This window comes from Aquarana catesbeiana, linkage group LG04 (genome assembly GCF_042186555.1).
Source record: "Aquarana catesbeiana isolate 2022-GZ linkage group LG04, ASM4218655v1, whole genome shotgun sequence".
Lineage (NCBI taxonomy): Eukaryota > Metazoa > Chordata > Amphibia > Anura > Ranidae > Aquarana > Aquarana catesbeiana.
Window position 1 is genome coordinate 27,701,082 of NC_133327.1, and position 27,895 is coordinate 27,728,976.

General features: G+C 45.0%; 1 protein-coding gene across 1 annotated transcript; it reads left to right on the plus strand.

Annotated features, from left to right (window-relative positions):
* The first annotated feature begins 444 nt into the window (after positions 1 to 444).
* On the plus strand, positions 445 to 27,895 carry LOC141141139 (fucolectin-like). The gene is made up of 3 exons (XM_073628845.1): positions 445 to 652; positions 26,250 to 26,535; positions 27,679 to 27,895. Exons 1-3 carry the CDS (start codon positions 445 to 447, stop codon positions 27,893 to 27,895), a joined length of 711 nt encoding a protein of 236 aa, XP_073484946.1.

Consider the following 27,895-nt stretch of genomic DNA (forward strand, 5'->3'; position numbering starts at 1 on the left):
CATCGCGTTATAACGTGCCTCTTACTTGGGATCTTGCCTATACCCGTTATCATATTCGAGAGGACCCACTAAGGAGACCGAGAGGTCCCCTGGGCACCCCCTCTGGGGATCTTGCTGTGCCCAGAGAGAGCCCCCACAGTACTCCATGCAGCTCCCCCGAATTGAGGTCTGTAGGGCTCGTTTTTCATGTAAGAAATCACATATTCCCTGATCCAAGTCCTCGGAACCTGGGGTCCACTATAGTATATTCGCATTTACAAAATTCTCTATTGACGCAATGATGGAGAGGGTAAGTTAACATTACATGGAGAGAAGAGAAAGTAAAATAAAAGAGTGCAGAAAGGAGAGAATGGAGGGTAAAGAGAAGAAAAGACAAAGATGTCAGTCCACAGCTCTGGCATACTGGGAAAAGTCCTTTAAACTATCATGCCAGGTATGATAGATATGCCCACATATTTGGCCCAAGGTTCCCAGGTGGCCTCGAAGTCCTTGTTTTTGTCTAAGAGTCTTCCTGAGAGTTTTTCTTGTGACATAATCCATGAAATTTTACGTTTCGTAGATAGTAGGGATACTTTGGGTTGCTTCCAAGCTTTGGCGATTGTTAGTTTTGCCCCCAGTAAAATGAAGTGGATCAGTTTACACGTGTATTTAGGTAACCTGGGAAGGTTGGCGTTTAGGAGAGCAGTAGCTGGGGTTCTAAGAATTTGGTGAGATGTGACTTTTTGGATCATGGCGAACATCCTATTCCAGAAAGACCTGATTCTTGGACATTCCCACCATATGTGGGCCATAGTGCCCTTAAGTAGGCAACCTATAAAACATTGGGGGTCAGTAGGGATGAGCTTCGTGTTCGAGTCGAACCCATGTTCGACTCGAACATCGGCTGTTCGATCGTTCGCCGAATTGCGAACGATATGGGCCGTTCGCGCCAAATTCGTGTGGCGCATCACGGCCCATAATTCACTGCGGCATTGCAGTGCATTGCTTGCTGATGATTGGCCAAGCATGCACTATGACCCGCATGCTTGGCCAATCACAGCGCCGCCTTAACAGAGAGCCATAATTGGCCAAAGCCAAGGAGGCTTTGGCCAATTATGGCTCAGGGGATTTAGTACACGCCCCACACTATATAAGGCCGCCTGCACGGCGGCCCTGTGCAGTGTGTTCCGGTGTGCTTAGAGAGAGAGAGAGACAGTGTCATTTCATTTGAGTTAGCTAGATTAGGCAGGACAGTCAGTCAGTTAGCTGCACTTAAAGTGTATTGTGTATATATATGCATCCCAGGTGTTGCATATATATGTATATATATATATATACACTGTATTCAGTTTAGCTAGATCCGTTCCTGTTATCTTCTAGACTATTTACATTTAGTGCAGTGCGTCCTGCTCACAGTGTTCAGCTAGATCCGTTCCTGTTATATTCCTACTGACAGGCAGGCTTGTCTTGTTACAGTATTTTGAAGAAAATTACTGGTGTTCTTTTGATCCTATTAGTACCACAGTCAGGCAGCTAGACTATTTACAGTTAGTGCAGTGCGTCCTGCTCACAGTGTTCAGCTAGATCCGTTCCTGTTATCTTCTTACTGACAGGCAGGCTTGTCTTGTTACAGTATTTTAAAGAAAATTACTGGTGTTCTTTTGATCCTATTAGTACCACAGTCAGGCAGCTAGACTATTTACAGTTAGTGCAGTGCGTCCTGCCCACAGTGTTCTGCTAAACCTACAAGTAAGTGGGGTGCGTCCTGCTCACAGTGTTCAGCTAAACCTACAAGTTAGTGGGGTGCGTCCACCTCACAGTGTTCAGCTAAACCTACAAGCTAGTGGGGTGCGTCCTGCTCACAGTGTTCAGCTAGATCCGTTTCTGTTATCTTCTTACTAACAGGCAGGCTTGTCTTGTTACAGTAAATACAGCTACCTGAAGAAAATTGCTGGTGTTCTTTTGATCCTATTAGTACCACAGTCAGGCAGCTAGACTATTTACAGTTAGTGCAGTGCATCCTGCTCACAGTGTTCTGCTAAACCTACAAGTTAGTGGGGTGCGTCCTGCTCACAGTGTTCAGCTAAACCTACAAGTTAGTGGGGTGCGTCCACCTCACAGTGTTCAGCTAAACCTACAAGCTAGTGGGGTGCGTCCTGCTCACAGTGTTCAGCTAGATCCGTTTCTGTTATCTTCTTACTGACAGGCAGGCTTGTCTTGTTACAGTAAATACAGCTACCTGAAGAAAATTGCTGGTGTTCTTTTGATCCTATTAGTACCACAGTCAGGCAGCTAGACTATTTACAGTTAGTGCAGTGCGTCCTGCTCACAGTGTTCTGCTAAACCTACAAGTTAGTGGGGTGCGTCCTGCTCACAGTGTTCAGCTAAACCTACAAGTTAGTGGGGTGCGTCCACCTCACAGTGTTCAGCTAAACCTACAAGCTAGTGGGGTGCGTCCTGCTCACAGTGTTCAGCTAGATCCGTTCCTGTTATCTTCTTACTGACAGGCAGGCTTGTCTTGTTACAGTAAATACAGCTACCTGAAGAAAATTGCTGGTGTTCTTTTGATCCTATTAGTACCACAGTCAGGCAGCTAGACTATTTACAGTTAGTGCAGTGCGTCCTGCTCACAGTGTTCTGCTAAACCTACAAGTTAGTGGGGTGCGTCCTGCTCACAGTGTTCAGCTAAACCTACAAGTTAGTGGGGTGCGTCCACCTCACAGTGTTCAGCTAAACCTACAAGCTAGTGGGGTGCGTCCTGCTCACAGTGTTCAGCTAGATCCGTTCCTGTTATCTTCTTACTGACAGGCAGGCTTGTCTTGTTACAGTAAATACAGCTACCTGAAGAAAATTGCTGGTGTTCTTTTGATCCTATTAGTACCACAGTCAGGCAGCTAGACTATTTACAGTTAGTGCAGTGCGTCCTGCTCACAGTGTTCTGCTAAACCTACAAGTTAGTGGGGTGCGTCCTGCTCACAGTGTTCAGCTAAACCTACAAGTTAGTGGGGTGCGTCCACCTCACAGTGTTCAGCTAAACCTACAAGCTAGTGGGGTGCGTCCTGCTCACAGTGTTCAGCTAGATCCGTTCCTGTTATCTTCTTACTGACAGGCAGGCTTGTCTTGTTACAGTATTTTAAAGAAAATTGCTGGTGTTCTTTTGATCCTATTAGTACCACAGTCAGGCAGCTAGACTATTTACAGTTAGTGCAGTGCGTCCTGCTCACAGTGTTCTGCTAAACCTACAAGTTAGTGGGGTGCGCCCTGCTCACAGTGTTCAGCTAAACCTACAAGTTAGTGGGGTGCGTCCACCTCACAGTGTTCAGCTAAAGCTACCTGTAGAAGGTTGGTGGTGTTCTCATACTACAGGCAGGCAGTTGATTTTGCTAGCTGCAGTATCAGTACATATATATATATATATATATATATATATATATATATATATATATATCCCAGCTTAGTGCAGCTACAGGCCATTAGTATGTCTGGAAGGCCAAGAAGGAGAGGCAGACAGTCACAAGCCAATAAGAGAGGGCAAGCAGGCTCTGTGTCTAGTGCTGGTCGTGGAGACGGTGCATCCTCATCAGCACGTGGCCATGGGACACGCTTGGCCTTTTTTTCGGCAGCTGGCCATGTTGAGCCGCAACATGCGGAAGACTTGGTCGAGTGGATGACCAAGCCGTCCTCATCCTCCTCATCCTCTCTCACCCATGCCCAGGGTACTTTGTCTGGCAAAGCAGCGGCCTCTTCCCTTGGCTCAATGTCATCAGTGACTCCTTCCCTAGCCCCACCATGTCCTCCTGAGGAGTCCCTCGAACTGTTTGACCACAGTGTTGGGTACATGCTCCAGGAGGATGCCCAGCGTTTGGAAGGCTCTGATGATGATACTGAGCTCGATGAAGGCAGTAACACGAGCACGGACAGAGGGGGTGCCCAAGAAGGACAGCAATCTGGCAGTCATGCTCCCCCTGCTGCAGCATACTGCCAGGTTTGCTCCAGTGATGAGGAGGGAGGGGATGATGAGGTCACTGACTCAACGTGGGTGCCTGATAGGAGAGAGGAGGAGGAGGAGGAGGAGGAGGCGGCACATCACCAACGAGGCAGGATGCCCTCCAGGGGCCAGCCTAAGGGCAGCACATTGACTGCATCACACCCCAAAGCTCCACATGTGCAGGGCGCTGCAGTCTCTGCGCGTTTTTCAAAAAGTTCTTTGGTGTGGGCCTTTTTTGAGACAAGTGCATCAGATCGCACCGCTGCTATTTGCAACATATGTCTCAAGCGTATCTCGCGTGGCCAAAACATCTCCCGCTTGGGTACCACATGCTTGACCAGACATATGTTGACCTGCCATGCAGTTCGTTGGCAAGCGTATCTAAAAGACCCACACCAAAGAACAAAGAGGACCTCTGCTAGCTCCTCATCAGCTGAGATTTCCAACCCCACTAGACCTTCAGTCCTCTCTGAGACCTGCACTGAGAGGAATGAAGGTGTAGAATTAGGTGTGTCACAGCCACGTACTTGTGGGCAATCTGATTTTGGTACACCGACGTCAGATTGTACCAGACAAATTTCCCTGCCCCAGCTGCTGCACCGCCGAAAGAAGTTTGCTCCCAGCCATCCACATGCCCAACGGTTGAATGCTAGCTTGGCAAAATTGCTAGCACTTCAACTGCTGCCTTTTCAGTTGGTAGACTCTGCCCCCTTCCGTGAGTTTGTGGAATGTGCGGTTCCTCAGTGGCAGGTACCCAAACGCCACTTTTTCTCACGGAAGGCAATTCCGGCTCTCTACCAGCATGTGGAAGGCAATGTCCATGCCTCGCTGGACAGGGCGGTCAGCGGTAAGGTGCATATTACCGCTGACTCATGGTCCAGCAGGCATGGACAGGGACGTTACCTAAGTTTCACGGCGCATTGGGTGACTCTGCTGGCAGCTGGGAAGGATGCAGGACAAGGTGCAGTAGTGTTGGAGGTTGTTCCGCCACCACACCTCCAAAATGCTAATGATTGTGACACACCTCTCTCCTCCACCCCCTCCTCTTCTTCTTCCTCCATGGCCTCTTCCTCGGAACCAGCGGTGCTCCGTAGTCGTTCAAGGGGCTACGCAAGTACGCAGGCCAAAAGATGCCATGCAGTGCTTGAGCTGGTGTGCTTGGGGGACAGGAGCCACACTGGGGCAGAGGTTCTGTCAGCTCTGCAGGGGCAGGTTCAGAGGTGGTTGACGCCACGCCAACTTAAGGCAGGAATGGTGGTTTGCGACAATGGCACCAACCTCCTCTCTGCCCTCCGACAGGGACAAATGACCCATGTGCCCTGTTTGGCTCACGTCCTTAACTTGGTGGTGCAGCGGTTCTTGGGCAGGTACCCGGGCTTACAGGATGTCCTGAGGCAGGCCAGGAAAGTCTGTGTGCATTTCCGCCGGTCATATAATGCCAGTGCTCGGCTGACGGACCTCCAAAAGGAGTTTAACCTGCCCAAGAACCGCTTAATCTGTGACATGCCCACCAGGTGAAACTCAACGTTGGCCATGCTGCAGCGGCTGCACACGCAGCAGAGGGCCATCAATGAGTACCTGTGCGACTATGGCACCAGGACAGGGTCAGGGGAGCTTGTTTTTTTTTCCCCACGCCAGTGGGCCATGATCAGGGATGCATGCACTGTCCTGTCACCATTTGAGGAGGCCACGAGGATGGTGAGCAGTGACAGTGCATGCATCAGTGACACTGTCCCCCTTGTCCACCTGTTGGAGCACACGCTGCGTGGAATAATGGACAGGGCACTTGAGGCAGAACAGAGGCAGGAAGAGGAGGACTTCCTTAGCTCTCAAGGCCCCCTTTATCCAGACAGTGTTCCTGCGTGCCCGCCGATCACACAGGAAGAGGACGAGGAGGAAGAGGAGGAGGAGGAAGATTGTGTCAGTATGGAGGTGGAGCCTGGCACTCAGCATCAGCAGCAGTCTTTAAGGGATCAGTCCCAAGAAACACATGGACTTGTACGTGGCTGGGAGGAGGTGGCTGCGGACCATGTCGTCCTTAGTGACCCAGAGGACTCCGGACCGAATGCCTCAGCAAACCTACGCTGCATGGCCTCCCTGATCCTGCAAAGCCTGCGTAAGGATCCTCGTATTCGTGGTATCAAGGAGAAGGACCAATACTGGCTGGCAACCCTCCTTGATCCACGTTACAAGGGTAAGGTTGCGGACCTTATCTTGCCATCGCAGAGGGAGCAGAGGATGAAACATCTTCGGGAGGCCTTGCAGAAAGGTCTGTGCAACGCGTTCCCAAAGACTGGGAGGTTACAAACTCCTGTTTCTGGACAACGTGTTGCTGAGGCTTCGGTCAGTCAAAGAAGGAGCGGTGGAGAAGGTGGCCGTCTGACCGATGCGTTCAGACAATTTTTTGGTCCGCAGCCCCAAGGTATGATCGGTTCCAGCAACCATCGCCAGCGTCTGTTTTACATGGTGCAGGAATACCTAGGGGCAAGATCAGACTTGGACACCTTTCCCACCGAAAATCCTCTGGGTTACTGGGTCTTGAGGATGGATCACTGGCCAGAGCTTGCACAGTATGCAATTGAGCTACTGGCCTGTCCTGCATCCAGCGTTCTTTCGGAACGCACATTCAGTGCTGCTGGAGGCGTGGTAACCGATCACAGGGTGCGTCTGTCCACTGACTCGGTCGATCGACTGACCTTCATAAAAATGAATGAGTCTTGGATCACCACCAGCTACCAAGCACCTGATGCTGATGTAACCGAATAATTTTTTTTGAAATCTCAGATCCCTTCAAAGACTGCCTATGCTGATGCCGAGTGACTATCCCTGAGTAATTATCCTCTTCCTCCTCAATCATCACGCTGATAGCTTGTAAGAACATTTTTGGTTCTGGGTGCCACCACCAGTGCCTAAGGCACAATTTTTCAGCCCCTGTTTAACAGGGGCGTGTAATTACGATTTTTGATGTAATACTTTGCAGCAGGGCTCGTTCCTGCATTCCAACTAGAGTGTCTGTGAGGGGTTGCAGTGTTGTGGCACCAGCACCAGTGCCTAAGGCCCAATTTTTCAGCCCTTGTTTAACAGGGGCGTGTAATTACAATTTTTGATGCAATACTTTGCAGCAGGGCTCGTTCCTGCATTCCAACTAGAGTGTCTGTGAGGGGTTGCAGTGTTGTGGCACCAGCACCAGTGCCTAAGGCCTAATTTTTCAGCTCCTGTTCAACAGGGGCATGTAATTACAATTCTTGATCTAATATTTCACAGCAGAGCCCTGTGAGGGCTTACAGTGTTGTGGCCACAGCAACACCTAAGGCCCAAATTTCTGCTGAGTATATAGGGCAGGACCCTACTTTCAAACAACTAACTTACAAACAACTCCTACTTGCAAACGGAAGGAGACAACAGGAAGTGAAATCTACCCCTAGGAAGGGAAATTCTCTCCTGTAAGAGTTAATATGGGAAAAACATTTCTCCTTTCCACTGATGCTTTCCAATCCATTGGGACAAAAAGTGAGGTGAAATCTTCTGAAGAGGAGGAAAGACAGCAAAACAAATGTCACAGGGGTGATAACCCTTTCCTATGTTTTCCAAAAAGCTTAAAAAAGATTTTTTGGCTGGAGCTAAACACGTTAAAAATGTACCCGTTCAAAATTACAAAGAGATTCTACTTAACAACAAACCTACAGCCTGTATACTGCTGTTCAGAGTATATAGGGCCTGGTGGCCCCACACCTTTCCTTATTTTAATTTGGGTGCGGGGTTCCCCTTAATATCCATACAAGACCCAAAGGGCCTGGTAATGGACTGGGGGGTACCCATGCCGTTTGTCTCACTGATTTTCATCCATATTGCCAGGACCCGACATTACATTAAACCCGCAAGCAGTTTTAAATGAGATTTTTTCCTTTAAAAATGACATTTGGTGCAGGGACTGTTCTAAACACGGGAAACACGCGTCACTTTACAGGCATACTATAGACACCCCTCAGGTACAATATTTAAAGGAATATTTCACTTTTTTTTTTTTTACTTTAAGCATCATTAAAATCACTGCTCCCGAAAAAACGGCCGTTTTTAAAAGTTTTTTTTGCATTGATACATGTCCCCTGGGGTAGGACCCGGGTCCCCAAACCCTTTTTAGGACAATACCATGCAAATTAGCCTTTAAAATGAGCACTTTTGATTTCGAACGTTCGAGTCCCATAGACGTCAATGGGGTTCTAACGTTCGTGCGAACTTTCGGTCCGTTCGCAGGTTCTGGTGCGAACCGAACCGGGGGGTGTTCGGCTCATCCCTAGGGGTCAGCTGTCCAGTACATGGCAGCCAACCTCGCTGGTGTGAGGTACCATCTGGTCATTACTTTCAGATTAGATTCTATCAAAGAGATGTTCTGAATCCCCTTGAAAGCTCTACAGAATGATGTTCACCAGGAATCCAAACTCCAACTTATTTGAAGCTCTTCTTCCCAGTCTCTCATATATGGGTTTTTTTGGGTCGTATGGGCTAGTGACTGGTAGACTACAGTGATCCCTCCTCTCTGTTCTACGGTCTGACCGCACCGAATTTCAAAAGGGGTGAACTTGAGAGGGGACGTTGTAGATTTCCAGATTCCCTGGAGAAAGTGTTGAATTTGTTTGAATCTGAAATGTTCTGTGACTGGAATTTCTAATTGTTTGGTAAAAAATTTCATGGAAATTGGTCCTCCTGAATTAAAGAAATAGCAGATCCGGTACAACCCCTTATCCAGCCACCATTTAAAGTCTTTAATTTTTAGACCTGGTATGAAATCGGGGTTATGAAAGATATGTGAAAGGGGTTTGCATTCTGAGATTAATGAGCGATTCGATTTCAGTGTGTCCCACAGTGCAAAAGATTGGGATAGAATGGGTGAAAGGATCGGGGGGTCTGTTTTTTGCAGGAATCCCCAAGAGGTAATCAAGGGTATTTGAGGGGGCTGCCTGTCTCTCTATATAGATCCAGTCGGGTTTCTCTGTTTTAGAGAATACTGTAGAAAGCTGTGAGAGTCTGGCTGCCTGGTAATGCCAAAGCAATCTAGGTAGCCCCAATCCCCCTTCCGCCCTCAAACTGTACATTGTGGTCTGTGGAAGTCTATGGCCTGACGCCCCTCAAATGAATTTATTGACTTTTTGTTGAAATGTTTTCAGATGGTGCTTTCTAATACAAATTGGGAGGGCTCTAAAAAGATATAAAAGTCTAGGCAATAGTGTCATCTTGATAGCATGTATCCTGCCTAGCCAGGATAGTGCCCCTTTCGTTCAATTTTTTAAGTCAGTTTCAAGTTTCCTATATGTGGGAACAAAGTTAGTGGAATAGAGGTCCTCAATTTTAGCTGTGAGGGTGATCCTTAGATATTCTATGGATGAGTTGTTCCATTTGAAGGGAAAGGAATTTTGAAGAGATTTTGCTATATCTGGTTTCAGAGAGATATTCAGGGCGTGGGATTTTTCAAAGTTCATTTTAAGACCTGATACGGAGGAGAAGTCCCGAAGGATTTTGCATAAATTAGGTAGGGATGTGATCGGGGATGTTAAAAAGATGAGCATGTCGTCAGCGAATAAGCCGCATTTGTGGATCTGTGTGCCGCATGTAACTCCTTGGATGTTGGTGTTTGTGCGTATTGCTATTGCCAACATTTCTATGGCTATAGCGAAGATTAAGGGGGATAAGGGGCAAAAGAAGGAGGGAGCCCTCCCCTCCTTAAAGGCACAGGGGTGCACTGGACACCCAGCATATATCACAATCGCAGCCAAGGTTTCTAATGCATCCCCTCACCAGTATTCCAACAGTACAAGCAAAAGTCCACTGCCCCCACCTATAACTGGCCTTTGCAGCAAGGAGCACATGAAAGGGGTGACACATGTCAAGCAAAACCAAACCAACCATCCGAATTATCCTGTCTAACAGTATGCGTTAAAAACCGGGGTTTAGTTTAGTTTTCTTTGGTTTTGTTTGACATGCGTCGCCCCTTCCATGTGATCCTTGCTGCAAAGGCCAGTTATAGGTGTGGGCAGTGGCCATTTGTTTGCACTGTTGGAATACTGGTGAGGGGGCACACTGGACACCTTTGCTGCCATTGTGCTACAGTATATGCTGGGTGTTCAGTGCGCCCCTTTACCTTTAAGGAGGAGTGGGCTGCCCACCTGCCCTCTGCCTATCCATTATAATGCATGTGGTTCTACTATGGAGGCTCTCAAAATCTAGAGTTAGGACAACAGGTAATACTGGGGTGCCGTGAAGTGCTCTGCAGCTTATGCATGTATTTGCAAATGTGTGCAAACTAAACCCCTGTTTTTAACGCATTCTGTTAGACAGAATAATTTGGTTGGTTGCAGGCTGGTCGGTAAGTTGAGCTGGGAATTTTCTTCGGTTTTGTTTGACATGCGTCACCTTTCATGTGCTCCTTGCTGCAAAGATCAGTTATAGGTGTGGGCAGTGGCCATTTGTTTGTACTGTTGGAATACTGGTGAGGGCGCGCACTGGACAAATTTGCTGCTATTGTGCTATATGCTGGGTGTCCAGTGCGCCCCTGTGCCTTTAAGGAGGGGTGAGTTCTGTCCAGGCTCACCTGCCCTCTAGCTATCTATTATAATGCTTGTGCTTCCACTATGGAGGCTCTCAAAAATTGGAGTTAGGACTACACATCAATCATGATGCCTGACACCCACCAAAAGAAAAACCCCATAGACCACTGATGCATGCCTGTTCCATGGCTTCTCTTGGCTGAATGACAGTCCCTGTCACTAAAATGTAAACAAAAGAATAGAGTCTCTCGAGTGATGTGATTGACCAAATATAGACTTGACCATATTTGGTCAAAGATATAACAGGGATCCCCATGATATCAATGACCAAGTTACAGCTAACAAGATTCCTGACAAAATCTATAGATAATTTTAGAATCTATTAAGCAGATATAATAGAGCACTTTCAAAAGTATATTTAACTGACCAAAAGAGAGCAAATAAGAGAAGTACATTGTTAGTACCACATACACTTTAAATGAATAAAAACAAGATTCTAAGTGCATTTTTTTCCACAAATATTTTTTTATTGAGAACAATAAAAGTGGTACATACATTACATTACAGAAATCAAATGTAATCTTATCTTTAAGCGATCATGACGTGCATACATTAACAAGAACATTATTGCAAATAAGTCATGGAACATAGTAACCAGGAATAGACCAGGACAGTAACCAATAGGAAAAAGTATCATATAGATCTGTTCCAAATCAGAATAATGGTAACAATATCCCCACTGCATGTGTTTTATGGGGAGGCTTTAAATTTCAAGTAGTGGGGCTCAAACATTATTGCGTGAAACCAGAAAAATAAAGGGAGGGGTGAAAGAGGAAAAGAAAGAGAAGAGAGGAGAGAGGGAGAAAAAAGTAAGAAAAATAAAAAAAAGGTGGGGGACACTGGTGGATAGAAGAGGTAGAGGGGAGGGGAGGGGGGAGAGGATGGGGATAGGGAAAAGGGGCAGGTATATACCAGGGATATGAACAACTGGGATTAGTCCCACTCTGTCTTTCCACCCGCTCACCTGGGAAGAGTAGAGTCAGTTTCCACTTCCATGGTATGAACCGTGTTCAAGGAACATAATAACGAAAATGCACTGTAGTTTTAAAATGGATCCAACATGTCCATGTGTTTGTAAATTTTTGTATCCTTTCTTGGGAGATATGGATCAGTTCTTCCATCTCCTCTATCCTAGAGAGCCTGGTAATTCCTGGTGATTCCTTAATCATTGCGATGCGTGTGGAGCGCCAGTGACTTGTAGTACAGGGGGTATAGTCTAGGGCAGTGTTTCTCAACTCCAGTCCTCAAGGCGCCCCAACAGGTCATGTTTTCAGGATTTCCCTCAGACGAAACGGCTGTGGTAATTACTAAGGAAGTGAAACTGATCAAATCACCTGTGCAAAATAATGGAAATCCTGAAAACATGACCTGTTGGGGCGCCTTGAGGACTGGAGTTGAGAAACACTGGTCTAGGGGGAATGTGGTAATATGTGCGACAAGGTCATGGACTTCCCTCCAAAAGGGTTGGAGTGGTTCACATTCCCACCAGATGTGGAGCATGGGGCCTTCCGTTTACCCCCATTTCCAACAAATGTTGGGAATGGTGGGGGGGAATTTGTGAAGGCGTGCAGGCGTTCTGTACCATCTGGTTTCAATTTTATAACAGTTTTCTTGGATCACTACATTCAGGGAACCCTTGTGTGTGTATTCATGTATGGTGTCCCATTCCGCTTCAGTGAGGGATATCTGGTGGTCTCTTTCCCAGGACACCCATGAAGGGTCCGGAGTGGAGGGAGCACCTTCTGACAAAAGGGTGTATATGTAAGATATTAAGTGGCTTTGCAGTGGTTTCTGAGAGCATAGGGATTCAAAAAGTGTGCACTTGGTTATTGGTTCTTGGGTTGAGAGAAAATGTCAGAGCTGTCTATATACGTCCAAAAGGGGAGGGGATTTCTTTTGAGAAAAATTAGTGTGCTAGCACATCATCATGAGGCAATTCTTGTTCTAGAAAGGAGCTTGATTCACCAGGGGGAAAGTCTGGGTTTCCTCTTAGCGTGGTTAAGGGCCCTGGAACTGTGGAGAACGTTGCGGACGACATCGTCCTTCTAAAGGCTTGCATGGAGGGATGGATGAAAGGGTGCGTCTAAGCTCCCTTGGCCAATGCAGATGAAATAACCAGGGAAATGTGTGTATGCACAAAGGTGTTCTCTAGAGTCACCCATATCTTCCTAGACTTATGGATATTCCAATCCACAATCCTCGTGAGGTGACAGGCTAAAAAGTATTTATGTAGATCAGATAGCCCAATCCCCCCCCCCTTACCTTAGCTTTTGAGCGTGTAAGACGGGCGTATTTTATACCTGGGGGGGAGTTTCTCCAAATAATTGCAGAGCAGACCTTCTTGTAAAGTACAAAGAAAGATAGAGGGAGGTGGATTGGGATAGTTTGTATTAGATAGAGCAGCTGTGGTAAAATGATAATTTTGACAAGGGCCGAATGGCTAGGTCTGCCCAAACTTTCAAGTTCTTTTGGGTCTTAGTTAGGGCCACTAGGTAGTTCCAATTGTATAGGTCTGATAGTTTGCTTGTAATTTGGATACCAAGGTACGTAATTACATATTTTTTCCAGAGGAATGGGAAAGAGTCTTGACAATGGATCACTTTCTGTGTAGGAAGGGTAACATTCAGGGCATGAGATTTTGAGTAGGTAATTATGAGGTTCGACAGACCTCCAAATTGTTCTATGTCCTTCAGTAGGTTGGGAAAGGTGGTCCGTGGCGAATTCAAAGAGAGGAGAATATCGTCCGCGAATGCTGCAACCTTAAAGTCTCCGTCTCCTATGGTCAGTCCCTTGATGTCAGGATTGGATTGAGGAGGGGTTCTAATGTCAAAATGTAGGTCAGAGGGGATAACGGGCAACCTTGGTGGGTTCCTTTGCTAGTGGTAAAGGCATTCGATAGGCGGCCATTAACATATACCTTCGCTGAGGGAGTGGCGTATTGTGTCATTATGTGAGCGAGCATGCGGGGTTCAAGTCCAATTGCTCTTAGAACCTCTTGCATATAATCCCAGGCCACTCTGTTGAATGCCTTTTCTGTATCAAGTGAAAGGAAAAAGCCCTAAGTGTAAGATGTTGTAAGCCAGTGATGGAGATTCAATGTACGAATGGTATTATCCCTGGCTTCTCTTCCAGGGACAAAACTAGCTTGGTCTAAAGAGATAAGGTTGCGTATAAACGGGAGCATCATGTTAGCTAGAATCTTTGCGTATAGCTTGATATCCACGTTTAGCAAGGATATAGGTCTGTAGTTTGAAACTTGTGTGGGATCCTTGCCTTCTTTTGGTATAACAGTTATACTGTATGTGCTTCTAACATTTGTCCTGGAGAGGGCTGGGGGTTGGAAAGGGCATTGCAGGTTAATAGTAATTTAGACGATAAAACATCTAAGAAGCATTTATAATACTAAAGGGTGAATCCATCTGGCCCTGGGCTTTTATATTTTATATTGGTTTCTATTTATTTTATAGTGAGGGGGCTTTCCATTTCTTTGGCTTGTTGGGGGGTAATCGCTTTTGGGCTATATTGGGACAGGAAATCTCTAATCTGTTTAATGCGAGATTCTGTTGATGTCGGATCCAGATAATCAGATGTTCAAGATGATCAAGTTGTAGAGTTTTGAGTAAAAAAGTTCAAACTGCTTTGCAATATCCTTGTTTTTAGAGGCAAGTGTGCCCTGAGAATAAGGTGGATTGTAGAGGACATTTTAGATTCTTGTATCGTACGTGCTAGAAGCTTCCCACTTTTGTTGCCATGCTCATAAAATACTTTTTGACTGACAACATAGCATCTCCTTGTGCGCTTCCCTTGTTCCTCTAATTCCCGTGTACACACGAGCGGACTTTCGACGGACTGAACTCCGAAGGACTTTTTGACAGACTTTCGACGGAGTTCTGACGCAACGGACTTGCCTACACACGATCACACCAAAGTCCGACTGATTCGAACATGATGACGTACGACCGGACTAGAATAAGGAAGTTCATAGCCAGTAGCCAATAGCTGCCCTTGCGTCGTTGTTCGTCCGTCGGACTAGCATATAGACGAACTGATTTTTAGACCGGACTCGAGTCCGTTGGAAAGATTTGAAACATGTTCTATTTCTAAAGTCCGTCTGATTTTTCGACAGCAAAGGTCCAATGAAGCCCACACACGATCAAATTGTTCGGCGGATTCGTTCCATCGGACCTTTGCTGTTGAAAAGTCCGGTCGTGTGTAAACGGCATAATAGGGCGTACACACGGTCGGACTTTGTTCCGACATTCCGACAACAAAATCCTAGGATTTTTTCCGTCGAATGTTGGCTCAAACTTGTTTTGCCTACACACGATCGCACAAAGTTGTCGGAATTTCCGATCGACAACCACGCGGTCACGTACACCACGTACGATGAGACTAGAAAAGGCTGGTTCAGAACCAAGCGCGGCACCCTTTGGGCTCCTTTTGCTAATCTCGTGTTAGTAAAAGTTTGGTGAGAGACGATTCGTGCTTTTTCAGACTCGTGGCTTTCAGATCGTTTTCTGCCGTTCAGTTTGTGCTTGTGGGTTTGTATCTGCTCTTCAGTGCGTGCAGTCAGTTCGTATCAGAGTTTTCTGTGTGATCTTGCCTGCTCGTTGCTGTTTTTCAGGTCGCTCTTCACAGGCCTTGCTGTTCTTCAGTGCGTTCTGTTACTTCGTTCTGAGCAGCCGACCGTTTTCTAGCCATGTTTCGTATGCGTACTCCTCGTAGAGTTCGTGCTGTGCGGGGGCTTGGTGTTGGGGTCCTGACCTTGACACAAGTCCAGTCCATGAACAGGGTGGGGAGGAGTTCATGGACCAAGAATTGGTTGCTTCAGCATGACCAGTTCTGTCATATGCCTTTGCTCCGTGAGATCCGTGAGAATAATCCTGATGATTTCAGGAACTTTCTCAGGATGACAGACCCCGTGTTTCACCATTTGTTGGCTTCGCTGACCCCCTATATCAGCAGGCAGGATACCTGCATGAGGCAAGCCATCACTCCGGAGCAGAGGTTGGTCGCTACCTTGCGGTATTTGGCCACAGGGAGAAGTCTGCAGGACTTGAAGTTCTCGACAGGCATCTCCCCCCAGGCTCTGGGTATCATCATCCCAGAGACCTGTTCTGCCATCATACAGGTCCTGCAGAAGGAGTATATGAAGGTAAGATTTTTATCCTTTAATATCACATTTTATTGTATTGAATGTTTGCTAATATATTGTATTTCTTTCCTCATTCCCTAATTACCATGATTGTAATATGCTGTGAATGTCCCCTTTGTTCTCATGCATGCTGGATTTTTATGTAATTATTATTTTATGTCCTTCATACATATTTGCCCTTCAATAACCTCCCCAGCATGGTGTCTCCTGCCCTATATTCACCTCATGTAGTCACTTAACAATGTATTTTATCAGCTCTATAGTAGTGCTTTACCCCAAACACCCCCTAAAATGTTTGGAAATGTTATTTTTGATTTAAATTCAGGCAGAGTGCCAGAGGCTTTTTTTTGTGGTGTCCCCAAATTTTTTGGAACCCTCCCTCCCCCCAACTGCTAAGTCAGCTGATCACAATTCTCTATCCTCAATCATCTATCTGCTGACTTTGCCAAACCCATACACACTATACCCATCTCTTTAGTGCTCAGATTTATGGATGAATTCCCCAAAGCATGTAGTGCAAGGGCCTGCCTGTATACTTTCCAATGGTACTGTTTAAAGTTTTTGTATCCTATTATTATCTTGATAGGTAATATCAGAATGTTCAAATGTGCTCAAATGTGTACAGTGTGTATTTATATCTTTGTATTCAGACACTTCTTACCTGTCCAGTGGTCTGCCAATAGTGTAACTAAGGAGGGGCTGTTCCAAGTAATACCCATTATTTAGGCATTCATCTCTCAATGGAGTGAAGAGGGTTACCTGTCCAAGAGTCCCCCCCCCCCCTATAATGTTAGAAATGGCCCATGAGAGGGGGGGAGGGGGAATATGATAGGTGTACCTTATACTTTGTTGTTGTTAAATTCCCCTTAATAAATGCTATCTGGAGGTTGCCCAATAATGTTTGTGTCTAATCTGCTTGCCATGTTTCTGTGAAAAAATAGTAATGTTTATTGTTTTTTCCTCAACAGTTTCCTTCAACGCCACAGGAATGGCAGACTGTGGCCTCCCACTTTGCCCAGCGGTGGGACTTTCCTAACTGCGGAGGGGCAATTGATGGGAAACACGTCCACATCGTCCCACCACCCAACTCGGGGTCGTACTATTATAATTACAAGGGGTTTAAAAGTATAGTGATGTTGGCGGTGGTGTCGGCTAATTACGAGTTCCTGTATGTGGACATGGGGAAGAATGGCCGGATGTCCGATGGTGGAGTCATCGCCCAGACGGAGTTCTACAGGCATCTCCAGAATGGCAGTTTGGACTTGCCACCTCCAGAGGACAATGTTGAAGGTCTCCCATTTGTGTTAGTTGCTGATGAAGCGTTTGCGCTGGGGGACCACCTGATGTGGCCATTCCCGATGAGGACCCTCACCCCGGAACAGAGGGTTTTTAATTACCGGCTGGCCAGAGCCCGAAGAGTGGTGGAGAACACATTTGGAATCCTGGCCAGCTGGTTCCGATTATTTCTGACACCCATCCATATGGCGGAGTATAAACTGAACCATATAATACTTGCCTGCTGTGTTCTCCATAATTTTTTAAGAAAACATTCAGCCAACTATGCTGGCTCAGTTGGGCCTGAGGCCGGAATCCCAAATCCATCAACACTGACGGCGCTTGAAAGTGGCCGTCCTGGCTTGCCCTCCCTGAATGCCCGTGATGTCCGGTTACGATACCTGGAGTTCTTTGCGGGTAGGGGGGCTATCAATATGCCAGACAATCTGTGAAACCTTTTTCAAATAAAAAACAACCAAAAGAAATTATTTGTGGACATTTACTGCTTGTGTTTGTTTTAGCTGACCCTGACAGAAATGTGTTGAGTGCAGAAAATGTCGTGATTGGGTAACCTTATAAAAAACACTGTTGGCTGGTACTTCCTAAATGCAAAAACACATTTCACTACAAGTGCACTTGCAACTGCACTGAAACTGCACTTGTAGTGCAAAGTGTATTTGCCCTTAGGAAATAACCCCCATGTTTGCATAAAACAGCAATTACATCACCCCAAAAGTGTTGTAGCGTTGAGACAATAATCCACACATTCTTGAGTAACCAACTTTTTTATAGCTGCACAATCACATGTGCATTTACCAAAGGTTTTTAAAACGAACCAACATGTTTGTTGTATAACAATTTTTGCTGTAGCATTATCAAAAATTGAAATGTCCTTTTCTGATAAAACAGGCCTGTGTAAAACCAACAAGAAAGCCAAAAAAATTGAACTTACAAAGTTCACATATGGTAAAACCTGAAGGCTATATCAGACATGAGTATTTAGGAACTGTGTTTGATATAGCGTTCAGATGGGGGGAAATCACCTCTGGAAAAGCCAAATTTGGAAGATGCACACCAAGTTCAGAATGTCAACATGTGCTAGCTGCCATCAGGGGGGATCAAGGGACGTGTTTTGGGGGAGCAAGCCCTTCCTCACCGCTACTTTATAATTGAGGAAGGTGTTGCACCCCCAAAACGCATCCATTGATCTCCCGTGATGTCAGATAGCACATGGTGGCACACTGTGTGCATCCTCCAAATTTGGCTTTTCAAAACATTGCAAAAATATTTTAAAGATTGGACCACAATCCAAAAAGGTGATTTTGTGGCCTTTTAAATTCGCCCCAAAACATCAATGATGTTATTATTTTTTTTAATAACATCACTGATTTGTTGCTGTATGTTGTGCAATTTGAGATTACACCCCATGATCTCCCCGATCAGGATCTGGGCACTTTCAGAAGTAAAGCGTTCTCTCTCCCTCACATCATGATCACCTAAAAAGAAATAAAGAAAACAAAAATAGGTATCAAAAATCTGCCACCATCCATCTTTTTTACCTGAGCCTGTGGTCGCAGACACTCACCTGTTGTGGTGCCAGTCTCCACCACATCTTCTTCTTCCTCCTGCTCTTCTTCTTGGGTTTGCGGTATTTCACCTTCTTCCAGAGGTGGGGGGTCTCTGGTCTCCTGGGATGAGGGGTGTCCTCCGAGTCTTTTCTCCCCTATGTAAAACAAAAATGGTATACTTAGCACACAGATATTTGATGGCAGAACTAGAAATAGGAAACATTGCTTGGAAGTGGGGTACAATTGTCTATTTTAGCAGAGTTCCAAGATGTATATTTTTTATTGCCCTTTGTCAAGCTGCAATACTTTACCTGTCTTGTACAAGCTTCGCAGATGGAGACCCCCCTATAGTATACACTGGAGCACCTGTGTGGCCCCCTAATAAAAAGGGTGTTCTGGGGTCCCACACTAGTGCTCCAGTGTCCAGATGTGAAAACAGCTGCTCAGTGTCCTCTCCTTACACACAATCTAGTTGGCATTTCATTCTAGTAACAAACCCATCTACACAAACAAATATTTGGCATCCAAGTAGGCCCAAAAAAAATGTGGGAAAATGCATATGGCCTAAACAATGGTGTTTTAGAGGCCCAAAGAAAAATGTTTGATACGAACGAATAATGGGCCCATGAACATTAAAGTTGCCCTTTTAAACATTACAATTACTAAAAGCATATTGAGCAGAATGAACGGAATAAAGACAGAAAGAATAGGAACACAGCACAACTACTTTCTTTTTTGCAGCACTCTCCGGATCTTTCGGTACTGTTCTGGCTCTCTCAATTTCAGGTCCGACCACCGCTTCCTGAGCTGATCTTTTGATCTTCGGACCCCGAAATTCCTCTCAAGACTCCTGACCACTTTCGCCATGATCTTGGCCTTTCGGATGTTCGGGTTGGGGTAAGGCCCATACTTCCCATCATAGTTGGACTTCTTCATGATGTCGACCATCTCCAACATCTCCCCAAAGGACATATTTGTGGCCTTAAGACATCTCCTTCTGGATCGGGACGTGCCTGGATCCGGGCTTTCCTCCTCCTCCTCCTCGTTCCTGCAATTATCACGCACCTGCTGTGACTCCGCCATCATGCTCTTCACCCACTGCGCCAAAGAAAAGGGTGGGGAATAGACTAGAAAGAACGTCAGGGGTGGGCGGAGTTACACGCATGCGCAGTGTATATAAAGCGTAACACGCGCGCGTATTACGTACGATCTGTGAGCGGAGGAAGGAGCATTGGAGGCGCCGATCGTAAGAACGAAGGTAAGAGACAAACTTGTGCCTATACTGCTTCTACATTGAGGCCTATATTGTAAAAGATTAGGAGAGTTTTGTCTGACATTAGGCTTTGTCTTGTGTTGTGTCTTGCAGTGAACATGGATATGGTACTCAAAGATAATGACTTCATGTCAGTATTCGTAGATATGTTAAGGGAGCTGCCCTGTCTGTGGGAGATTAAACACCCCCATTTCAAGAACCAAGCAAAGAGGAAGGCAGCACTGGTGCAATTGTTGGTAATTGTGAAGCAGGTGACCCCCGCGGCAGACATCACCTATTTAAAGATATTAATTGGTGGCCTGAGGAGTACATATCTAAGGGAGCGCAAGAAAGTCCTGGATTCACAGAGATGTTGTACTATGACAGACTGCATTTTATGGCAGGCCAGACTGAACCCAGGCCATCCCTCTCCAGTCTTCCTTCCACGCTTCCTTCCCCCCCGGCTGAGGCTTCTGACGCCCAACCTGGGCCTTCCAGGCAGCAACACATGGAGGAGCCCAGATTGAGCCAGGTATAGCATTCCTCTAAATATTTCTGCTTGTCCAATCAATGATGTTAACTAGATGTTAGTTGGGAGTACTAATTTAGGATTGTGATTGATGAAGCAACAACTAAAACCATGTCCCTTTTTCATACACAGGGAAGTCTCAGCCAGGAGGTGGCCGGGCCGAGCCGGCTGGCTGATCTGCAGGTCCCTCCACCCCCCCTGAAAAGAGAAAGTGGCAGTAGGAGGAGTGCCCTAGAGGAGGCTACCGGAGGACTCTTTTGGAGGGCTACAGAGGTCCTGGGAGCACGACGGACCGTGGAGGAGGACATTGCTGCCGTCATTGCATATAAAATGCAGAGCATGGAGGAGGGCCAACAAGTAATGTGTGAGGCCCTCATATCGGAGGCTCTGGAGAAAGGTATGAGGGGCCAAATTACACCTGAAACACACCTTTGTGATGGTCCTCCTCCTCCTCCTGCAGGTCCTCCTCCTCGTCCTCCCTCTCCTCCAGGTCCTCCCAGTCCTCCTCAAGGTCCTACTCCTCCTCCTGCCACATCTCCAACTGCACAGCCACAGCCGGGAAGGAAGCATGAAAGGAAGACCAGAAAGTGAGGACCCTGGATCCAGTCTGGTCGGCCAAAAGATGCAGCCTCTTGTGGTACCACAGCCTGGGGACATACATGTCATCTGCTGCTATCCAAGTCTCTGCGAATCCCGGACCAGACTGCCCTCCCTTACATATGGACTCCTCAGGCCACCAATTTTGATGCTGAAGAATCGATGTCTGCCGTGGGGGTCCCAGGCTTCGCTAATTTCTCTTGTTGATCCAGTGTTGCCTTCCTCTTTGTTTGGTTCTGATCCCTTAATAAAGGATTTTTGTTTGGAATTCTACTCTCCTATGTGTTTTACTTTAAAAATGACAGTTGGTTTGTGAGGATTCAGGTACATTTCAAATATACAATGTGAAATGAACAAGGGACACCAACACCAAACAATCTCCTGGAGATTAAATAATACAAGATATCAATGGTGGTGGGGTAACTTGACACACAAAACACACACAAAAATATTCTGGAGTAAAAATAAAAATAACATTGAACAAAGATCAGCCTTGGAAAAAATCCAAACATTAAAGAAAAAAAAAGGCTGAAAATACAAAAAAAAAAAAAAAAAAAAGTCAGATGTGACAACTAATAATAATATATTCAGGGAATCCCACTAAAAAAACACAAATAAAACTTTGTGAGAAGTGTGTGTGAATATGAGCAGCAAAACTACTTAATTCTTGTCACATTATAAAGAAGAAGAGAGTGTGCTGTATTAAACCATTTTGAACATTGCAGCGTGACGAAAGTGCTGTATCCATTGCGAACGCTAAGTTTACCAGAACGAGCTGTCCCGTCTCGGAATTTCTTCTGAGCATGTGTGGCACTTTGTGCGTCGGAACAGGCCACACACGGTCGGAATTGACGCGATCGGATTTTGTTGTCGGAAAATTTTATCTCCTGCTCTCCAACTTTGTGTGTCGGAAAATCCGATGGAAAATGTCCGATGGCGCCCACACACGGTCGGAATTTTCCGACAACACGCTCCGATCGGACATTGTCCATCAGAAAATCCGACCGTGTGTACGGGGCATAAGAGGAGAGAACGTGTGTAATATTAAAAAGAAAAACTGCGCCGGTATGACGACTAAAAAAGCTGTAACTCAAAAGTGAAATATACACCAAACAAGTAAAGAGCAAAAAAGGAAGCTGCACTGATAGTGAATGAAGTAAACAAATCAATGTGATCTAGTGAAAAAATAAACCTATGACTTGATTGACAAATATAATAAAAACCCTGCAATATTGAACTAATAAAGGGTCATTAGAAAAACAGATGCAATAAATAATAAACCAAGTAGATCCTGGAAAGTGACAAAACAAAAGTAACCTGTTGAGTGAAACAAAGACAACCAATCCAGCAGATAAGTGAAAAATAATGCAATATGGGGCCCCAGGACAAGGTCCATATAGTGACAAAATGTGTAGGGAGCAGCGACGTGCTGATGTCACCGTGTGGTTCTCACGCTCCACTTACATGGGCGTGTTTGTACTATTTGCCAGCCGGCTTTGCTTGTTTTTATGGAAATTTTTGCATAGTCTGTTTGTCTGCACAGACTTTTTACAATAAACACCACCTGCTTTTACCGATGGCTCTTTTTATGGGCCTAAACTCGCTCACCGAGGATATGTTCATGGCTGCTTAGCTGATTGCTGGATATACATCAAATCTTCAGGAACGCCTGGCTCGCTAGCCACTGGAGGTATCGGGAGGATTTAAAGGCCCTGGCTGGGTATTAGCCACAAGCTCTAACAGCTTGTTTAGCTGGTAAGCCTTCAATTTATATGGTGGTGGATTCACGGTGTCCTTTAAGTATTGAAGATCCCTCACAGGGTGTTTCAATATCTATTCCCTGTTGAGAAGCATTTGGAAGAGACTTTTACAAACTTTTATTTTTATTTTTATTTTATTACACATTCTCAATTTTTTGTTGTGTGTAGTATTCCCTCTAGATGTTGACATCTTTATCCCTGGCTGCTTGAACCAGCAGGGCTTATACAGTCATGCTCATCTGTATCTTCTTTTTTGGAAGAGTCTGAAAAAGACTGTTTGCCTTGAAGGCTAGGAGACTACTCCTTGATAGAATAGATAACCCATTCACTGGGTGAGGAAACACTCCTTTAGAGTGACAATCTACTAGGTATCTTAACCTTTGTTGCTTGAACAAAGAAGCATTCATGCAGTCAAGTGCATCCACATCGCTCTCTTTGGAAACTCCGAAGAGGGCTATTTCACCTGGTATGGCTAGTAGGGATGAGCCGAACACCCCCCTGGTTTGGTTTGCACCAGAACTTGCGAACAGGCAAAAAATTTGTGCAAACACCGTTAAAGTCTATGGGACACGAACATGAAAAATCAAAAGTGCTAATTTTAAAGGCTTATATGCAAGTTATTGTCATAAAAAGTTTTTGGGGACCCGGGTCCTGCCCCTGGGTCATGCCTGTACAGTATCAACGCAAAAAAAAAAAGTTTTAAAAATGGCTGTTTTTTAAGGAGCAGTGATTTTAATAATGCTTAAAGTAAAACAATAAAAATTAAATATTCCTTTAAATATCGTGCCTGGGGGTGTCCTCAGTATGCCTATAAAGTAGCGCATCTTTCTTGTGTTTAGAACAGTACCACAGCAAAATGACATTTCTGTAGGAAAAAAAGTAACTTAAAACTGCTCTCGGCTGTAATGAATTATCAGATCCCGGCAATATAGATAAAAATCATTGAAAAAAAACGGCATGGGTCCCCCCCAGTCCTTTACTAGGCCCTTTGGGTCTGGCATAAATATTAAGGGGAACCCCACACCAAAATTTAAAATAAAATTGCTTGGGGGTCCCCCCAAAACCCATAGCAGGACCTTCAGGTCTGGTATGGATTTTAAGGGGAACCCCGAGCCAAAATTAAAAAAAAAAAGGAATGGCCCCCCCCCCCCAAATCCATACCGGATCCTTTTAGAACACGCAACCTGACAGGCCTCAGGAAAAGGGGGGGGGACAAGAGAGCGCCCGCCTTCCTGAACCGTACCAGGCCACATGCCCTCAACATGGGAAGGGTGCTGATCGGGCTCATCCCTAATGGCTAGGTGACTTCTCATTGCCAGAGCAGATAATCCTCTGAAAGAGTGAGGGAGAGCCACTCCTTTAAAGTGTATTGACAAAGTGCTTATTGAATGTAACATCCTGTTAGGTATCATCATCTCTATCCCTGGCTGCTTGAACCAGCAAGATACATTCTTGCCCATCTGCATCTTCCTCTTTATAGAGTATGAAGAGGGCTGTTTTGCCTGGGAAGGCTATGAGACTGCACATTGTTAGAACATATAACCCCTTCACAGGGTGAGTGGAAACACTCCTTATTATGCCCTGTACACACGGTCGAATTTTCCAACGGAAAATGTGTGATAGGACCTTGTTGTCAGAAATTCAGACCGTGTGTGGGCTCCATCACACGTTTTCCATCGGATTTTCCGACACACAAAGTTTAAGAGCAGGCTATAAAATTTTCCGACAACAAAATCCGATCCTGTGTACACAATTTCGATGCACAAAGTGCCACGCATGCTCAGAATAAATAAAGAGATGAAAGCTATTGGCTACTGCCCCATTTATAGTCCCGACGTACGTGTTTTACGTCACCGTGTTCAGAATGATCGGATTTTCCGACAACTTTGTGTGACCGTGTGTATGCAAGACAAGTTTGAGCCAACATCCGTCGGAAAAAATCCTAGGATTTTGTTGTTGGAATGTCAGATCAATGTCCGACCGTGTGTACGGGGCATAAGTGTACTGGCCACTTGTTTAATGAATGTGACAACCTGTTAGGTTTCACCATCCTCATCTCTGGTTGCTTCAATAAAGAAGCAGGATTCATACAGTCATGTTCATCTGCATTTTCTTTTTTGAAGAGCCTGAAGAGGGCTGTTTTGTTTGGGAAAGCTCTAAGACTGCTCATTGCCAGAATAGATAAGCTTTTCACAGGGTTTTGCCTGCCACTTAACAAAGCAGCCCACAAAAATAATTCAATGCAGTATAAAATAGTTTGCTTAGTAACAAACCCAAAAGAGTTAACTACTGCCAGAGAAGGATGCTTCCATCCACAGCCCTGATTCACCAGATGGTTAATGAACCAAACCTTGCCCTGCCAGGAATCAGGACATAATGAAAATGTTTTGTTCAGAACAGCAAAAAAAAGGTAGGACAATAATATTCTTCAATGTACACAAACCACCCAAGGGAAATTTAGACATCATAAAAGCATGCTTCTCACTTTTTTTGGGGGTGAAAAACTGGAGAGCACATAGAAATATAAAAGGATGTCCTATACTTCAACAGGCAATAGCTGGCTACAGTAGTCATCCACAGGCGACTCCTCTACCTTCTCTGGGAATGCTGATCTTCTGAGGCAGCTGGCACATGGCACAATAGTAAAGCAAACATGAGAAGCCACTAACGGCTTAATGCCATGTGTGAACAGACAAAGTATTACTTTGTGCACCTGTTATACAGAGTACTTCCTGTGGGGAGCTCAGGGTATGCATAGTGGCTGCAGGGAGCAAGGCACAACAATACAACATTACCTAGCAATGCAGTATTCATTTGGTACAAAGCATTTTTAAATTGAGCTCACCCAACCTCCGCCATCTGCCTGTAAACACCGGCACAGCGTGGGTGTGCGTGCCTAGGAGAGACTCTACCGACACCGCTGCCCACCAACATAGACCCAGCAGACCCCAGACAAGGCTGTTAGCAATGAAAAAAGCCACCCCGAGGACCAGCAGGGGCTCCCTGGATTATGGTTTACTTAGCTGAGACACAAGGGACTGTGTCCAGCCTAAACCCACACGCATGGACGGATGGCCAGCCAGGTAGAGGAGCACAGCAAGGCCCTGCACATAGGAGGAAAAAAAAGAGGAACACATAGGCTGCAGGTGGGCTCAAACTTGAGTTAAGGTCCTGGAAGCATAGTGGGGGCAAGGCCTATAGCCAGTTATACTGTCATGGAGCCGTCAGGAAAGGAGTTACTGATTTTTAGAGCAGTTTGGTCCATGCTTTATAAAGGTTTTCAGTGGATCAAGTGTAGGTGTAGAGTCCTGCAAGGGGAGGGGTAATTTTTATAAACTTGCTAGACATATGACTTTTACTAATCTGAATAACTTTCAAAATTATACATCTTGCCTTTGTTGTATGATATAATATTACACTTTTCAGAGTTCCATATTATCTAAAGGTATGCTCTGGATTTAAATAACAGTTACAAATGCTGTGAAAAAAACTGTAAACCATGTTTGGGAAATCTAATCTAATCTTATTCAATCTTCTCAACCAGACAAAAACGTGGCCCTTCAAGGCCGTGCAACTCAATCTACAAATTATGAAACTTTAAGCACAGCAACAAATGTCATTGATGGAAATTTGGACTCAGAATATACGCATGGTTCCTGCTTCTCCAGCAAAAGCCAACTGTCACCTTGGTGGAGGGTGGATTTATTGGTGAGCCATAAAATATCCCATATAATGATAACCAGTAGAGGAGACTGCTGTGCAGACTATCTAAATAAAGCAGAAATCCTTATTGGAGACTCTCTGGCCAATAATGGAAATAACAATCCGAGGTAAGTTATTCCTCTTCTCACGTTTCCCCTCTTTTCTCATATTCTCATTACCTCTCTTCCGCTCTTCTCACAGTATACCCTCTTCTTCTTTCCTCTTTCTTTTCCTCATAGTTTCCTCTTCTCTTTTCCTCTCCCATCATTCCTCTTATGATCCGCTCCTCTCATATTGTCCTTTTCTCTCACATTCCTTATCCCTAGAATTCTCATTTTTTCCTTTTCTATTATATTTTTTCCTTTTTTCCTGTCCCCTAATATTCATTTCTACTCATATTCTTTTTATTTGTTATTTTTCATTCAAATTCTCCCCTTTTCATCTCCTCTCTTCTTATATTATCTTCTCTCAAATTCTTCTCTTTTTCTCTCCTTCTCTCTTCTCACTTCTCCCTTTATAGTCTCCTGTTCTTTCATATTGCAATATCCTCTCTATTGCACCTCTTATATTGTCATCTTCTCTTTTCCTCTTCTCTTTTCCTATCCCCTAATGTTCTCCTCACCTCTTTCTATTTATATCATAGTCTCCTCTCCTTTTTACCACTTTTCCTATGTTATCCTCTGATATTCTCCTCTCCTTTTTCTCTCCCCCATATTATCCTGTCCATTCATATTCTTTCTCCTTTTGTATCCTCTGATCTCTTCAAGTCTCCTCTTATATTTCCTTTTCCCTCTCTTCTGTTACTTTCTACCTCCCCTCTCATATTCCTCTCTTCTCCCATTTTCTTTTCTCCATTCATATTTTCTTTTTTTTCTCCTCTTGTATTCTCCTCTTGTCATTTGCTCTCACATTCTTTCATTCTTCCATTATATTCTCCTCCTTTTTCTCTCATATTCTCCTTTCTTCCTCTATTTTAATATTCTCCTCTTTTTTTCTATTCTCCTCTTTTCCCCTCCTTTCTTCCATCTCTTCTTTTTTACAGTACTTCTCTCTATCCACTTCTACTATCATCCCTTTTTCTACTGTTCTCTTCCCTTCTCCTCTATTTTCCTTCTTTTCTTTCATATTCTTCTTGCCCTTGTGCCTTTTCATCTCCACTTTTTATAGCCTGATTTTTTTGCCCTGTTTATTCTTTTTTTTATATTTACTATCATACATAATCTCAAAAAATCCATATTCTCTTTGTTTATGTGCTTTTTCTTTTGGCATAGATGTGCTCAGATTACATCAATTCCACAGGGTTCCACTCAAACCTTCCACTGCTTCGATATGAAGGGCCGATACGTAAATGTCATCTTACCTGGAAAAACAGGATATCTCACATTTTGTGAAATTCAGATCTACGGAGTACCTGTGATTAATGATGAATGCTGGGTCTGCACAAAAATATGTCCCAATAATGACGATCAAGATTGCTGTCACTGCTGA

Coding starts and splice junctions, on each gene's coding strand:
- LOC141141139 (XM_073628845.1), top strand. CDS start 445: ATGCCCACATATTTGGCCCAAGGTTCCCAGGTGGCCTCGAAGTCCTTG. Junction 653..26,249: donor CAGTTTACACGTGTATTTAG/GTAACCTGGGAA, acceptor CTTCTCAACCAG/ACAAAAACGTGGCCCTTCAA. Junction 26,536..27,678: donor AATGGAAATAACAATCCGAG/GTAAGTTATTCC, acceptor CTTTTGGCATAG/ATGTGCTCAGATTACATCAA.